At 43.1% G+C, this 17,705-nt stretch overlaps 1 protein-coding gene across 6 annotated transcripts in view; it reads left to right on the top strand.

Annotated features, from left to right (window-relative positions):
- Positions 1-17,705, top strand: part of Gyg1 (glycogenin 1) — a 42,112-nt gene that overhangs the window by 18,132 nt on the left and 6,275 nt on the right. For 5 of the 6 annotated variants that reach the window (XM_017591132.3, XM_063282626.1, XM_063282625.1 and 2 more), the window contains 1 exon segment: positions 506-632. In XM_017591132.3, the coding sequence (XP_017446621.1) occupies positions 506-632 (127 nt within the window). 6 annotated transcript variants of the gene reach the window in all.

Genomic DNA, 17,705 nt, shown 5'->3' with positions numbered 1-17,705 from the left:
ATGCTCTCTGCTCTGTCCAGATCCCCTTCTGCACTCATCTCTCCTGAATTTGTCAAGTGCTCCCCAGTAGACCTCAGGTCTTAGCTGAAGCACAGCTTTGCCTGGGAAACCTCCTCTGAGCCATACCCATGAATCTCTCTAACACTTGTCCTTTTTGCTTCTGTACCCTCACCCAACCATGATCATCTTTATTGACTTTAACTTGTTAGAATCTGCATCTGCTATCACACTCCAGACCCTGTGAAGACAGTAGTCATGAATCTTATTCACATTGGTTCCATAGTACCTCGTTAAATGTGTGACATAGTAGCTGTTCTTAAGTCATTGTTGAAAATAAATCAGAAAAAGTAACCATTCACTCCAAGAATGTCCTAAAGGATAGGTCTTGAAATTTATTATGTAAAACAGAATTAGTATATTTTAAGCTCCCCATATATTTCTCTAAAATTCCTGAATTGCCTTAGAGGTTTATAAACCATAATTCTGTTTGTGTGTCTCCTTTCAGGTGGGGACCAGGGCCTACTGAATACATATTTTAGTGGCTGGGCAACGACAGATATCACAAAACACTTGCCATTTGTGTATAACCTGAGCAGCCTCTCAATATACTCCTACCTCCCGGCATTTAAAGCGTAAGTACAAACAGTTTAACTGCTGTAGGTTATGGTGAGGGTAGAGGAGTGGGCTTTCACGCTATCATCTTTTGGAGGAAAATAATAGTTGAGTGCTTTTGAGGAAAGCTTGCTCTTGTAAAAACCTGGCTGCAGTTTCGAGAAGCTTGATGTCATCCACTGCTCTATACTTAAAGTAGCCCAGAGACATTTTGCTGTCTTCTGGAACAGATTTCCTCTGTTTCTGGATTATACCACACCGGCTGCTGAGCTTTGGTCTTCCCTCTTCTTTCTCTTCCTCCTTTCTCTTCTTCCTTCTCTTCCTCTCCCTCTTCTTTCTCTTCTTCCTTCTCTTCTTCTTTTCCTCTTCCTCTCCCCCTCTTCTTCCTCCCCCTCTCCCTTCTCTTCTTTCTCTTCTTCCCTCTCCTCTTCCTCCTTTTTCTCTTCTTCCTTCTCTTCCTCCTCCTTTTCCCCTTTCCCCTCTTCCCCTCTTCCTCTTCTTCCTCCTTCCCCTCCTCCCCCTTCCCCCTCTTCCTCCTCTTCTTCCTCTTCCTCCTCATTCACAAAGAGGACATTGCCAGTCCCATCCATGGCTTTCGAGGGAACTTAGAGCAGGCAGCAGCATGCTGTGTGCTTAAGAGGGGGACTTGCAACTGACTACACTCAGCTTACATCCTAAAGTTGCTGCTTACCAGTTACTGATGCTGGATTTAAAGCCTGAGCTGTTCTGCTTCTGCATCTTTGTGGGGTTATTGTAGGAACTGAGAACTGTGACAATGAAAGCAATTAGGAATCTGGCCTTCACTGGGCACTAAGTGAAAGTCCTTTACTTAGTTCATTTTAGAAACTCTGTGTCACCCAATTGCAATTTACCAAACAGTGAAGACCTGAGACCTGTTCTTTAGCTTCTGAATCATTTGTGTTCAACTGATATGATTCAGACTTCATGAGCAGTGGCCAAGCTGTCAGGGTGATGCTAGAACATAGACATAAAAATAAGGCCCTTTTGCGAGTTTTTCTACTCTCTTCCATACCCATGTGGCATGCACATTCCCGTGTAAGCCCTCGTGTTTTATTATCCAAAGTCCTCTCTGTATATCCTGCACCACAGTAATGAACATATCTAGATTTCTGTGGCAGGGATGTATCCTTTTCAGCACTTTTTGGGGGCAGACTCTGACCATCCCCAGATAAGGATTTTAAGTATCTTGTGTTTTTTTTTCCCTCAGTGTTTTCTTGGCACATCTCTGACACAAAGTCAATTCTTTTGCCCTTCAATAATAAGACAGGCAAGCTCTTACACTATTCTGAGTAAAGCAAATAGAATAGGGTTGACATCATCAAGAACATAAATATTGTTTTTCATTCCTCAGTCCTCAGGATTATAAAATCCATTCTGTCTTGTATGCACTTGTGGACCTGGTTTATTTTAATCCTATTGACTCATAACTAGGCCTGCCAGCTTGAATAGTGTCCTACAGACCATGATAGCTTGAACCCCCTAGAGCTGAATTTGTCTATAGTAAAGCAGTTGCTATAATCCAACTGACTAAATGAGTGTAACAAGCAAGAACTGTGAAAGCGAATAATTTGAATGGCATGATGAGGGTGCGGAGTTCTTCTGAGCAGATATTTTGGAATGAGTGTAGTGGGGTGGCACACATCTGATGTTGTCTGTTTAGCTTCAGTTCCCGAACATGATGAACTTGGTGCTCATGAAGCTTCTGTTTCCCTGTGGCTTAGTTTAATCTGCTTTCCAGCCTACGTGCCAACACCAGACACATCCCACTTCTCCAGACAGCTTGGTTTGCTTGAGCACTGCTTGTGCTTGTTCACACAGAGGAAGCAGGGAGAGCAGTGTTAGTGCTGCAAAAGAAGGACTTCTTTACTAGAGCTTTGGTCCCTATCTCCAAAGAGCCCTGCCGTTTCATGTTCTCTAAATGAAGCTCCCAAAGTTTGAGATCTAAATGATCATAATGACCAAGGTGGTTTCTTCTTCCTAGTGCAGCGAATGATGCTAGCTTAGGCAAGATCCTTGCTCTGTTGCCATTTCTATAGAGTGTGTGGCACATTGAGAAAATCTGAATGACTCCCATTGATCACTGATCATGCAACCTGCAGACTGACACATTTCTGCTACCCTATGGTAGCTTGCCCTCAGTGGGCCCAGCTCTTTATTTCTTTGATAGGACTGCTCAAAGTCAGACCTTATCTCCTCCCACTGCTGCCTGTTTAAGAATCCTGAAACCAGATTCGAGAATTCATTTTTCCTTCCCTCTGCCAGAAAATGTTTTTGTTTTTCTTTTCAAGACTTAGCTTCATAGACAATTCCCTCTATTTTCTTACACTGGGAAAAGGATGAGACAGTGTAGGCAGTGCAGACATGTATGTGAATGCATGCACACTTGGTGTGCACCCACATACACTTTTAAAACATGTACTATTACATGCAGTTTCAGCCAAGATGGCCTCATGGGAATTAATTTCTATTTGAGCCATGAAATAGTAAGTCTAATGCCCTCTTAGGAGGCAAATCAGCTTGGAGAGGGGTGTTACAGGATGGGCAAACGGGGGAGAAAGGAGTGAGATCCCATGGGCAGAACCTTGTTGGAGGTTAGGACCTCATTTGGAGAGGGGCTCATGGAAGGAAAAAACAGGATTAAGTAGAGGAACTAGCCCTTCTCACAGATCTTAAAGCCTTAGGCTGCATTTGTCACATGAGTTTCTTCCGTTTGTGCTATGCATAATTTTATTAAATTCATTTGTCATTGTTTAAAAACTAGGGGTTGAAACCTAGTCTTCCAGCTTGCTTTGAAAAGTGAAGTATCGGGTGTAATATGTCAAATATGACCAGGAGGTTTGCAGAGTGTGGGTGTTGCATTTCACAAGGTAAGAGGGACTTTGGAAATAAATGTCAGGTGTAGAAAACTTGGGAAGTGTGTATTAACATCCTAGTGAGACTGTGAAATAGATAAACTGATATAAAAGGATTCTTCCAACCCTAAATCAGGCATTTATACTACTCCTTTACCGCTCACCAAACATTGCAAGAGAAGGGCTGAAGGATCCATGTGCTGGGAAACAGGGAGAAAGGAGGCTTCTGCAGTGCCACTGTCCAGAGGCAGTAGAGCCACTGCACTCATGGACTCACAACAGCTGTGCCTTCTCACATTGAGACTGCATGAGACAGGCCGTCAAGTGTCAGCCCGGGTTAGGGAAAAGGCTGAACTATTAGCTACTGATAGATTCCATAAGAGGGAGCCATTGTTTTCAGGTGCATACTCCATTCTGAGGTGATCAGGATCCACTGGATAGGATAGGTCGGTATCCATGAGCACAAAGGTGTCCTCAGTCAAACTCAGTGGGTCTCCCACAAACATAACAAAAGCCATGGATGTAGCAATTAGTAAGGAAGAGGGGAATATATAGGGGAGGGAGAGAAATAGAGACAGTAATGGGTGAGAGCATATACATCTATGGAATAAGGCCATATATACATCTACGGACTTGCCAGAGAATCAATTTTAAACAAGTCAGGTCTGAATGAGACAAAACTACTAAAGCTGCCAGCAAATAAATGTTTATAGCCACTAAACAAGATGACATAACCAATGGACTGGTTATTGGTAGAAGAATCCTGAAGACTGAGCCTGGGGAGAAGGGGTAATAAATCCAGAACAGAAAGGTACAAGGAGACCCAGCGAAGTGGTGGTATTGTGGAAAGGCATACAATGAAAATATTTCCCGGAGAAAGGAACACTTCATCTGTGTGGAGTGCTATTGTAGATGCAAGGACAACTTGGAATGGTACAGAATGTAAAGTCCCTGCTGAGTAAGCAAGTATGCGTGCAGTAAGGCAGTGGAAGAGAAAGTCTGACTAAAGCAGGCCGAAGACAGTGGAGGCCGGAAATGCACACAGCCTTCCTGCTTCTAACAGGAACAGGAAGGGCAGCTGAGTGGGAAAAGAAAGCAGATGTTTCATGTTTCTAGCAATAGGAATGGATGTGGAGGGATGCCATTAATTAATAAAGCAGAGAACTGAGATGAGAGTGAGAGTGATGTCTTTGATAGGACAAAAAGGAAGACATCTAGTCTACACATGGGGAGGTTGTGCACAGAGAAGAGGCAGGACAGTTCATCCTCAGAAACATGGGGGAAATGGTGTCTAGTACAGGTATGGATATTGGCAGGTGGGTGTAAACTCCAGTTTGGGGAGTGGGCAGTCAGCCGGTAGAGGCAGAGGATGCTACACCAGGAGAGTCTACCTCTTGACATTCTGAGATTTGTGGAGAAATGCTGGCCTGACAGACAATGTACCTGACAGGGCCCAATCAATGCTGTAGAGTGCGGATGCTCTGACTTCTAAATGCTGTTGAGAGGGTCCACTTGCTAGGCATGGAAAACAGTGTGGCATGTTGTTTGTAGCTATGAAACATCTGTACCTGGGGATGGGACAGGAATCCTTCTGTGTTTCACATCCCTACTTGACTTGGTACTCAACTCCTTCTGCAGGATTAACCGTATCGCATAGGCATTTGAGTTTGTGACTTTTTAAAAACATTTGTGCTAGGTTGGGCTGGCTTTGAACTCACTGTGTAACTCATGCTGTCCTCAAACTTACAACAATCCTCTTACCTCAGCTCCTCACTCACAAGTACTGAGCATTTGTTCAAGCATGAGCCATCACCCCAGGCTCCTGACAGACTGTGGATGGGTGAGAGATGCACATTTTGGTGAAAAGAGAGAGGTATTCATCACTCTTAGGGAAGAACTGTTGGGAATCTGAACAAGCATTTAACCGAGTGGTGATGAGACAGAGAGCATGCACCAATTTGGGGTGGGCAAGACGATTCCCGCTGCCTTTGGCACATTTCCAGAAGAGCACCATGCAAATACTGCTGTTTCCTTCTTAGTATCTCATAGAGCGCTGCATATAAAAAGTTGACTGATTAAATTGCTTGCCGGGTGTGTTGTCCTGGATTAGCTCCTTTCTATTCTCACTAGGTCTTCAGCCCCATCCGGGTCACTAACCACTGAACTAGCCATATGATGCCCATCTGATCTTGTGGTAATATCAGGTCACAGAGATTATTTCAACAGCTAGCATAAGCAGTGTTGTTGCTGGCTTCGGCTCAAACTATGTCTTGTGATCTGGACGATGACTCCTTAGAGATTCTATCAAGTTAAAATTAGAATACTTATTTTAAGAAATATATGCAAGCTGATACAAATCCCCTTACTGGGTCAGAATAAATGGCTCTTAATAATTTAGAAACAATTGAACCAAACTTCTTTTTTAAATTCCTGGCTGGTGATTTTGTGGATAAACCCAGGGTATATCAGGAAACCTCATTATTTTTGTCATAAGCTGGAGTCAATTGAGTTAAATGCCCCTTTCTAGCCATTAGTGCTTTGTTTTTGTTTTGTTTTTTACTTGTTTGTTTTTTTTCTTTTTTTAAAAGAGATTAAGTTATTTTTTTTATTAACTTGAGTATTTCTTATATACATTTCGAGTGTTATTCCCTTTCCCGGTATCCGGGCAAAAATCCCCCTCCCCCCTCCCCTTCCTTATGGGTGTTCCCCTCCCGATCCTCCCCCCATTGCCGCCCTCCCCCCACCAGTCTAGTTCACTGGGGGTTCAGTCTTAGCAGGACCCAGGGCTTCCCCTTACACTGGTGCTCTTACTAGGATATTCATTGCTACCTATGAGGTCAGAGTCCAGGGTCAGTCCATGTATAGTCTTTAGGTAGTGGCTTAGTCCCTGGAAGCTCTGGTTGCTTAGCATTGTTGTACATATGGGGTCTCGAGCCCCTTCAAGCTCTTCCAGTTCTTTCTCTGATTCCTTCAACTGGGGTCCTATTCTCAGTTCAGTGGTTTGCTGCTGGCATTCGCCTCTGTATTTGCTGTATTCTGGCTGTGTCTCTCAGGAGCGATCTACATCCGGCTCCTGTCGGCCTGCACTTCTTGGCTTCACCCATCTTGTCTAATTGGGTGGCTGTATATGTAAGGGCCACATGTGGGCCAGGCTCTGAATGGGTGTTCCTTCAGTCTCTGTTTTAATCTTTGCCTCTCTCTTCCCTGCCAAGGGTATTCTTTTTCCCCTTTTAAAGAAGGAGTGAAGCATTCACATTTTGATCATTCATCTTGAGTTTCATTTGTTCTAGGCATCTAGGGTAATTCAAGTATTTGGGCTAATAGCCACTTATCAATGAGTGCATACCATGTATGTCTTTCTGTGGTTGGGTTAGCTCACTCAGGATGATGTTTTCCAGTTCCAACCATTTGCCTACGAATTTCATAAAGTCGTTGTTTTTGATAGCTGAGTAATATTCCATTGTGTAGATGTACCACATTTTCTGTATCATTCTTCTGTTGAAGGGCATCTGGGTTCTTTCCAGCTTCTGGCTATTATAAATAAGGCTGCATTGAACATAGTGGAGCACGTGTCTTTTTTATATGTTGGGGCATCTTTTGGGTATATGCCCAAGACAGGTATAGCTGGGTCCTCAGGTAGTTCAATGTCCAATTTTCTGAGGAACCTCCAGACTGATTTCCAGAATGGTTGTACCAGTCTGAAATCCCACCAACAATGGAGGAGTGTTCCTCTTTCTCCACATCCTCACCAGCATCTGCTGTCACCTGAGTTTTTGATCTTAGCCATTCTCACTGGTGTGAGGTGAAATCTCAGGGTTGTTTTGATTTGCATTTCCCTTATGACTAAAGATGTTGAACATTTCTTTAGGTGTTTCTCAGCCATTTGGCATTCTTCAGCTGTGAATTCTTTGTTTAGCTCTGAACCCCATTTTTTAATACGGTTATTTGTTTCCCTGCGGTCTAACTTCTTGAGTTCTTTGTATATTTTGGATATAAGGCCTCTATCTGTTGTAGGATTGGTAAAGATCTTTTCCCAATCTGTTGGTTGCCGTTTTGTCCTAACCACAGTGTCCTTTGCCTTACAGAAGCTTTGCAGTTTTATGAGATCCCATTTGTCGATTCTTGATCTTAGAGCGTAAGTCATTGGTGTTTTGTTTAGGAAATTTTTTCCAGTGCCCATGTGTTCCAGATGCTTCCCTAGTTTTTCTTCTATTAGTTTGAGTGTATCTGGTTTGATGTGGAGGTCCTTGATCCACTTGGACTTAAGCTTTGTACAGGGTGATAAGCATGGATCGATCTGCATTCTTCTACATGTTGACCTCCAGTTGAACCAGCACCATTTGCTGAAAATGCTATCTTTTTTTCCATTGGATGGTTTTGGCTCCTTTGTCAAAAATCAAGTGACCATAGGTGTATGGGTTCATTTCTGGGTCTTCAATTCTATTCCATTGGTCTATCTGTCTGTCTCTGTACCAATACCATGCAGTTTTTATCACTATTGCTCTGTAATACTGCTTGAGTTCAGGGATAGTGATTCCCCCTGAAGTCCTTTTATTGTTGAGGATAGCTTTAGCTATCCTGGGTTTTTTGTTATTCCAGATGAATTTGCAAATTGTTCTGTCTAACTCTTTGAAGAATTGGATTGGTATTTTGATGGGGATTGCATTGAATCTGTAAATTGCTTTTGGTAAAATGGCCATTTTTACTATATTAATCCTGCCAATCCATGAGCATGGGAGATCTTTCCATCTTCTGAGGTCTTCTTCAATTTCTTTCCTCAGTGTCTTGAAGTTCTTATTGTACAGATCTTTTACTTGCTTTGTTAAAGTCACACCGAGGTACTTTATATTATTTGGGTCTATTATGAAGGGTGTCGTTTCCCTAATTTCTTTCTCGGCTTGTTTCTCTTTTGTATAGAGGAAGGCAACTGATTTATTTGAGTTAATTTTATACCCAGCCACTTTGCTGAAGTTGTCTATCAGCTTTAGTAGTTCTCTGGTGGAACTTTTGGGATCACTTAAATATACTATCATATCATCTGCAAATAGTGATATTTTGACTTCTTCTTTTCCGATCTGTATCCCCTTGACCTACTTTTGTTGTCTGATTGCTCTGGCTAGAACTTCAAGAACTATATTGAATAAGTAGGGAGAGAGTGGGCAGCCTTGTCTAGTCCCTGATTTTAGTGGGATTGCTTCAAGTTTCTCTCCATTTAGTTTAATGTTAGCAAATGGTTTGCTGTATATGGCTTTTACTATGTTCAGGTATGGGCCTTGAATTCCTATTCTTTCCAGGACTTTTATCATGAAGGGGTGTTGAATTTTGTCAAATGCTTTCTCAGCATCTAATGAAATGATCATGTGGTTCTGTTCTTTCAGTTTGTTTATATAATGGATCACGTTGATGGTTTTCCGTATATTAAACCATCCCTGCATGCCTGGGATGAAGCCTACTTGATCATGGTGGATGATTGTTTTGATGTGCTCTTGAATTTGGTTTGCCAGCATTTTATTGAGTATTTTTGCGTCGATATTCATAAGGGAAATTGGTCTGAAGTTCTCTTTCTTTGTTGTGTCTTTGTGTGGTTTAGGTATAAGAGTAATTGTGGCTTCGTAGAAGGAATTCGGTAGGGCTCCATCTGTTTCAATTTTGTGGAATAGTTTGGATAATATTGGTATGAGGTCTTCTATGAAGGTTTGATAGAATTCTGCACTAAACCCGTCTGGACCTGGGCTCTTTTTGGTTGGGAGACCTTTAATGACTGCTTCTATTTCCTTAGGAGTTATGGGGTTGTTTAACTGGTTTATCTGTTCCTGATTTAACTTTGATACCTGGTATCTGTCTAGGAAATTGTCCATTTCCTGAAGATTTTCAAGTTTTGTTGAATATAGGTTTTTATAGTAAGATCTGATGATTTTTTGAATTTCCTCTGAATCTGTTGTTATGTCTCCCTTTTCATTTCTGATTTTGTTAATTTGGACGCACTCTCTGTGTCTTCTCGTTAGTCTGGCTAAGGGTTTATCTATCTTGTTGATTTTTCTCAAAGAACCAACTTTTGGTTCTGTTGATTCTTTCTATGGTCCTTTTTGTTTCTACTTGGTTGATTTCAGCTCTGAGTTTGATTATTTCCTGCCTTCTACTCCTCCTGGGTGTATTTGCTTCTTTTTGTTCTAGAGCTTTTAGGTGTGCTGTCAAGCTGCTGACATATGCTCTTTCCTGTTTCTTTCTGCAGGCACTCAGCGCTATGAGTTTTCCTCTTAGCACAGCTTTCATTGTGTCCCATAAGTTTGGGTATGTTGTACCTTTATTTTCATTAAATTCTAAAAAGTTTTTAATTTCTTTCTTTATTTCTTCCTTGACCAGGTTATCATTGAGTAGAGCATTGTTCAATTGCCAAGTATATGTGGGCATTCTTCCTTGATTGTTATTGAAGACCAGTTTTAGGCTGTGGTGGTCCGATAGCACGCATGGGATTATTTCTATCTTTCTGTACCTGTTGAGGCCCGTTTTTTGACCAATTATATGGTCAGTTTTGGAGAAAGTACCATGAGGAGCTGAGAAGAAGGTATATCCTTTTGCTTTAGGATAGAATGTTCTATAAATATCTGTTAAGTCAATTTGGCTCATGACTTCTCTTAGTCTGTCGACATCACTGTTTAATTTCTGTTTCCATGATCTGTCCATTGATGAGAGTGGGGTGTTGAAATCTCCCACTATTATTGTGTGAGGTGCAATGTGTATTTTGAGCTTTAGTAAGGTTTCTTTTACATATGTAGGTGCCCTTTTATTTGGGGCATAGATATTTAGGATTGAGAGTTCATCTTCTTGGATTTTTCCTTTGATGAATATGAAGTGTCCTTCCTTATCTTTTTTGATGACTTTTAGTTGAAAATTGATTTTATTTGATATTAGAATGGCTACTCCAGCTTGCTTCTTCTGACCATTTGCTTGGAAAGTTGTTTTCCAGCCTTTCACTCTGAGGTAATGTCTGTCTTTGTCTCTGAGGTGTGTTTCCTGTAGGCAGCAGAATGCAGGGTCCTTGTTGAGTATCCAGTTTGTTAATCTATGTCTTTTTATTGGGGAGTTGAGGCCATTGATGTTGAGAGATATTAAGGAATAGTAATTATTGCTTCCTGTTATATTCATATTTGGATGTGAGGTTATGTTTGTGTGCTTTCATTCTCTTTGTTTTGTTGCCAAGACGATTAGTTTCTTGCTTCTTCTAGGGTATAGCTTGCCTCCTTATGTTTGGCTTTACCATTTATTATCCTTTGTAGTTCTGGATTTGTAGAAAGATATTGTGTAAATTTGGTTTTGTCATGGAATATCTTGGTTTCTCCATCTATGTTAATTGAGAGTTTTGCAGGATACAGTAACCTGGGCTGGCATTTGTGTTCTCTTAGGGTCTGTATGACATCAGTCCAGGATCTTCTGGCCTTCATAGTTTCTGGCGAGAAGTCTGGTGTGATTCTGATAGGTCTGCCTTTATATGTTACTTGACCTTTTTCCCTTACTGCTTTTAATATTCTTTCTTTATTTTGTGCGTTTGGTGTTTTGACTATTATGTGACGGGATGTGTTTCTTTTCTGATCCAATCTATTTGGAGTTCTGTAGGCTTCTTGTATGCCTATGGGTATCTCTTTTTTTAGGTTAGGGAAGTTTTCTTCTATGATTTTGTTGAAGATATTTACTGGTCCTTTGAGCTGGGAGTCTTCACTCTCTTCTATACCTATTATCCTTAGGTTTGATCTTCTCATTGAGTCCTGGATTTCCTGTATGTTTTGGACCAGTAGCTTTTTCCACTTTACATTATCTTTGACAGTTGAGTCAATGATTTCTATGGAATCTTCTGCTCCTGAGATTCTCTCTTCCATCTCTTGTATTCTGTTGGTGAAGCTTGTATCTACAGCTCCTTGTCTCTTCTTTTGGTTTTCTATATCCAGGGTTGTTTCCATGTGTTCTTTCTTGATTGCTTCTATTTCCATTTTTAATTCCCTCAACTGTTTCATTGTGTTTTCCTGGAATTCTTTCAGGGATTTTTGCGATTCCTCTCTGTAGGCTTCTACTTGTTTATTAATGTTTTCCTGTGTTTCCCTAAGGGTGTTCTTCACGTCTTTCTTGAAGTCCTCCAGCATCATGATCAAATATGATTTTTAAACTAGATCTTGCTTTTCTGGTGTGTTTGGATATTCCATGTTTATTTTGGTGAGAGAATTGGGCTCCGATGATGCCATGTAGTCTTGGTTTCTGTTGCTTGGGTTCCTGCGCTTGCCTCTCGCCATCAGATTATTTCTAGTGTTACTTTGTTCTGCTATTTCTGACAGTGGCTAGACTGTCCTATAAGCCTGAGTGCTGTAGATCTGTTTTCCTCTCTTTCAGTCAGTTATGGGGACAGAGTGTTCTGTTTTAGGGCGTGTAGTTTTTCCTCTCTACAGGTCTTCAGCTGTTCCTGTGGGCCTGTGTCTTGAGTTCACCAGGCAGCTTTCTTGCAGCAGAAAAGTTGGTCTTACCTGTGGTCCCGAGGCTCAAGTTCGCTCGTCGGGTGCTGCCCACGGGCTCTCTGCAGCGGCAGCAACCAGGAAGACCTGTGCCTCCCCTTCCGGGGGCTTCAGTGCACCAGGGTTCCAGATGGCCTTTGGTGTTTTCCTCTGGCGTCCGAGATGTGTGCGCAGAGAGCAGTCTCTTCTGGTTTCCCAGGCTTGTCTGCCTCTCTGAAGGTTTAGCTCTCCCTCCCACGGGATTTGGGTGCAGAGAACTGTTTATCCGGTCTGTTTCCTTCAGGTTCCGGGGGTGTCTCAGGCAGGGGTCCTGCCGCTCCTGGGCCCTCCACCACGGGAGCCCAGAGGCCTTATACAGTTTCCTCTTGGGCCAGGGATGTGGGCAGGGGTGGGCAGTGTTGGTGGTGTCTTCCACTCTGCAGCCTCAGGAGTGCCCACCTGACCAGGCGGTGAGGCCTCTTTCCCAAGGGGTCTGGGAGCAGAGAGCTGCTGCCGGCTGGGATCCGCGGGCGTGGGACCTCTGGCAAACACAGGACGTGCCCGGTCCTAGATGAACTCTGCCTCTGTGTGTCCCGATCTCACCAGGCAGCTCTCTTGCAGCAGACAAGTTGGTCTTACCTGTGGTCCCGAGGCTCAAGTTGCTCGCGGGGTGCTGCCCACGGGCTTTCTGCAGCGGCAGCAACCAGGAAGACCTGTGCTGCCCCTTCCGGGAGCTTCAGTGCACCAGGGTTCCAGATGGTCTTTGGCTTTTTCCTCTGGCGTCCGAGATGTGTGTGCAGAGAGCAGTCTCTTCTGGTTTCCCAGGCTTGTCTGCCTCTCTGAAGGTTTAGCTCTCCCTCCCACGGGATTTGGGTGCAGAGAACTGTTTATCCGGTCTGTTTCCCTCAGGTTCCGGCGGTGTCTCTACTTGTTTGTTTTTTGCTTTCTGCCAGGTGGTGTACATTCTACCTACATGCTGCCTTTAGGTGAGGAAAATATAAACTGCCCACCCACACTTGTATTTAGGCTGAAATTATTTGTTCACTTACCTGTTTATATGTTTGCAATGCTAAGGCTTGAGCCCAGAACTGCATGCATGCCAGGTACCCTACCAAATGAAATTTCCATACCCCTAAAAGTCTTGAAAGACTGAAAACATTTTCCTTTTACTTAGGATCCTACTCTTAATTCATACTGATATCATTCTTTTTGATTTTTAAAATGAGCCAAGGGTAGAAATATTTTTGCATTTTTAAAAACTTTTATTGATTATCTGTAAGTTCACATCATGTACCATAATCCTACTCATCTCCCTGTCCCCTTGTATCTGCCCTCCTCTCTTGTAACCTCTCCCTCCCCTCAAAATAAAAACCACACAAACTAAAAAACAAAACAAAACAAAAACCACAAAGCATAAAAAAATCTTGTCATGGAAGCTGTAGTGTGTCATGGTGTGTATCACAGTGTCTTAGTTACGATTTTACTGCTGTGAGCAGACACCATGACCAAGGCAAGTCTTATAAAGGACGACATTTAATTTGGGCTGGCTTCTCAGGTTCACAGGTTCAGTCCAATATCATCAAGGTGGGAACATGGCAGCATCCAGGCTGACACGGTGCAGGAAGAGCTGAGTGCTCTATATCTTCATCTGAAGGCTGCTAGGAGAAGACTCACTTCCAGGAAGCTAAGTTGATAGTACTTAAGCCCATCCCCATCGTGACACATCTACTCTAACAAGATGGCATCTGTTAATTCTACCACTCCCTGGGCCAAGCATATACAGATCATACACACACACATACACACACACATACACACACACACACACACACACACACACACAGAGCATATCCCTCTGTCTATACATTTTCACTTGCAAATGTTCATTGCAACAAGTCACTGGCTTAGTCTGGTTCAATGTCTCTGGCTTCTGTGTCACCATTAATGTTGGATCTTCACTGGGACTCCTCCCAGTTATCCTTTTATCGCTCTGTCTCATAGAGTTCTGGCAGCTTTGGGTCAGCAGAACTGGTCCTTTTACGAACTCAAACAGTTCACAGATAATGTAGATTTTGGGGTGGGCCAACTCAAAGCACTGTTTCTGGGCCTGAGCTGGTTAGCCTGCCAGCTTTCCTGCATCCACACCACCAGGGCACCAAGGCAAACTCTCTAGTGAGTTCCAGCTAGGCCATCCAGTGCTGCAGCAGGAGGCAGGATTGGCTCTCCTACTTTCTTGCCCTAGGGCCAGCTTGCTTGTACCCACACCTCAAAGCCAGCTCCACTGTGCTGCCCAGCCCATGCACTGGGCCACTCTCCCAAGTGCTACAGCCAGTGAGGGGACTGGACCAGATCTCCTACTCTCACACATTCAGGGCCAGCTCACCCAACTACCACAGGTGTGAGGGGTAAGCATCACCCCTGTGCCCACTCTACCTGACAGCAGAGAGTGGCCAGGTCAGATTGCCCACACTCACAACCTCAGCCTATTCCCCTGAATGCTACTGCTGTTGAGAGGAGGTGGGGCTAGCTCTTCAGAGTGCTATAGCCAGGGAATGGTGGTATCAGTTCTGCATAGCCTTTGGATATCTGCATGGTCCCAGGAGGCTGTCCAGATGAGGGATATCCCCATGGTCTCTAGTGATAATATGAGCCACAGACATCAACACCAACCCCTCCTGCTACATGGCCACAGACCCAAGCATGGTCAGTGTCAACATAGACTGGAACTTCACCATGGCCTCAGGTGGCAGGGCTGGCTAACTCCTCCCTCCCTACTCTCTAATCTCCAGTTCCACCTCTCTTCATAATTCTTAAACTGTTCTGCTTTTCTTTCTCTTCTGTCCACCACATACTTTGCACATTGTAGTAGCTTCTATTCCAGGCTAGCTACATGGCCAGCTGGCTTCTGGGTGACCTCATCTGCCTCCACTGAATGGCATAGCAGCAAGCAGGACTTCTAGGTGTCTAGGCCTGCCTATGGTCTGAATTTCCCTGCATTGCAATGATACCATACAAGCCTCTGTGTGTCTACAGACTACCCATGTCACGCAGTAGAGGGCAGTTTCTCTCTAGGCATATTTCCCTACTGCATGGTATGGCTGGAAAATAATTTTTAAGTCATTCCCTCATGTCCATAATATAGATGTAAAAAGTTGTCTGAAACTTGAATCCAGATGAATTGAAACTTTTGACACAAAAACTAGCCTAGCGTTTGAGACCTTTTTGCTCATAGTTTTTGGATAGAAGACTATCGATAAGTCCTGTAGCCTCCTTGGCTGTTCTGCTATGCAGCTAGTATACTGGGATATAAATGAAGGCACATCTTAACTTTTGTGACCAGTCTGGGACCCAAATAGTACTCCTCATACCACGATAGCCCTACATGATTTTGAAGATTGTTCTCTGCTGTGACTGCTTTCCACGAAACTGGCAAGTTTGTCTTCATTGCTATTCCTGAGTGCAGTCTGTTTCCCACTTAGCACTGCCTTCTCACTCCCTTTGCCTCTGTTGCCTAGGAGCCCTTGGGCTGGCCCAGCTCTACCACCTTTGTTTAGTGACCAATGGAGGCGCCAGTTCTAACATGTTTTCTTTCTCTTGCTTTCTACCACTACCCATTTCTAAAACTATTGTATATGTGGCAGTTTACCTACTAAAGTATAAAGAGTCCTCAGTCCCTACTGTACAGAAACGAGTGGTCAGATCCTCAGCTGACACCAGCAGCAGTCGCTGCCTGATTTCTGCTCAGCCAGCCTTGCATCCTTCTTCTTTCTTCTGTGCTTTTCCTCAGCCTTCAGGAGCTATTTCTAGTCTTCCCTTAAATGGCCTCCCCCAATTAGCATTTTATGAAAGCTACACAAATCCCATGTTTTGTATTGATGCAGAAATCTGGGCATTGAGTCATGACTATTTTCCATAATCCTGATCATCTTCATGTAAGAAATTCTTTACCTTAGGTCAAAAAGAGCAATTCCACCCACATCTCAGACCTGTGGGTCAACTCCTTGAGGAGTTGAACAACCTTTTCACAGTGGTCATATATCAAATATTTATATTACGATACATAAGAGTAGCAAATTTATGGTTGGGGGAAGGCACAATGTGACAAACAGCATCTACCTTAAACAAGCTTAAGTAATTCAGAACTGCTTTGTCTATAAAACAACTACCCACTGGATTTAGTTATTTTTTCTCTCTCTCTCTATTAAGTAAATATATTTCAAAGGAAGAGGATCCTTTCTTTATTACAAAAGGTAATAGTGATCTAGCTAATGAGTATTAGAAATAGGCATCCATGAATGTATATCCCTAGGCTTGGGCCACAATGAAAGTAGGCCTGTGGCTATCTGCAAAGGCCATTGCTGTTGTCATTCAAGAGGAAGACCATGAGCCCCAGCATAAATCCAGGGAGGTTATGGGGAGGACCTGAAGATGAGATGCACATTCCTGCTCACAACAGAGGGCCAGACAGTCTGTGCAGATGGGTTGGATAATTTAGTCCTTTACCTACATGCAGCTTGAAGTCCCAGTTTGCAGACTGAAGTCCTAGGTACAGGAGAGCGTTGGATGATCCATGCCATACACAGTCTATGCATTGTTCCATATGTAGACCTCAGGTACACCATCTACTTCCTGTTCTTATTTTCCTTTCTCTCCCCAAACTTTGTATAAACTTTATCCTTGGAAGAACAGTGTTTAGACTCTTGGTACTATGGAATTTTCCTATTGGTTACTACTATTGTAGAATCCTTGACTACACTCGATCAATTCCCTTTTTTGCTTAGATTGGCTCTCCATAGCTGGAGATTAATAGATGCCACTCATCAAACAGTGCCTGATAATCCCAAGCATGCCTTTACAGAATAGCTCATCCTGGCCTGGGTTAAATCACAGCTTGTTCATTCACTAGCCATGTGATTTATCCTTTGACAAATTCTTTAACGTTGAGCCTTGGTCCCCTACATACACACACACACACACACACACACACACACACACACACACACACACACACACACAGTAGTTTTAGAGACTAAACAAGGTACTGAATGCGGAATGCAGATGCTAAACATAGCTTACGGTATGTACTTGATAATGTGTCAGCTGACTCATTAGTGACAGATAGCTTACATCTGTGCACTGTCAGGACAGGTAGGAAAGAAGCTACTCCCAAATGTTTCTGTGTATTTTCATTTTCATTGCCATCATGCTATGACGGTGTGTTGTGTATACAGGATACAGACTAATAAAAATGTAAAGATCAGTGTATCAGTATGTAGGTTGAGGTTGGCTAATATAGGAGAAAAGTAAGTGCGTGCTGTGGCTTCAAGCAGGGAAGTTGCATCAGGACAGGTGAATGTATAAGACCTGTGCTTCCTTGTGTGCACTACTAGGGTGAGTCTGTGCCTGTCACTACCTCTGCAACACACAAACATACACTCAGATCTGAGACAGAATCCCTCACCATCACTGGAACATGTGACAATGCTTACTTGAATCCTGTCCATCTTTCCCAGGCATTGCCCCATCCTTACTTACATGAAGCCTGTTTTGAAAACAACCCACCTTGGAATTCCCATAACCCATAACATCATCATGGCCCTGACTTGTTTCATTTCACTGATTATTTCTATGTGACCCTTCTTCCTTCATGAACAAAGGCTTCTTGTGGATTCATAGCTAACACAGTGCCTGAGATATAGTAGGTGCCTATGTAGGGCATTAGGATTTCTATCAGCTTAAGTAC

This window comes from Rattus norvegicus, chromosome 2 (assembly GCF_036323735.1).
Source record: "Rattus norvegicus strain BN/NHsdMcwi chromosome 2, GRCr8, whole genome shotgun sequence".
NCBI classification, from domain to species: domain Eukaryota; kingdom Metazoa; phylum Chordata; class Mammalia; order Rodentia; family Muridae; genus Rattus; species Rattus norvegicus.
This window is presented reverse-complemented; position numbering and strand designations above follow the sequence as displayed.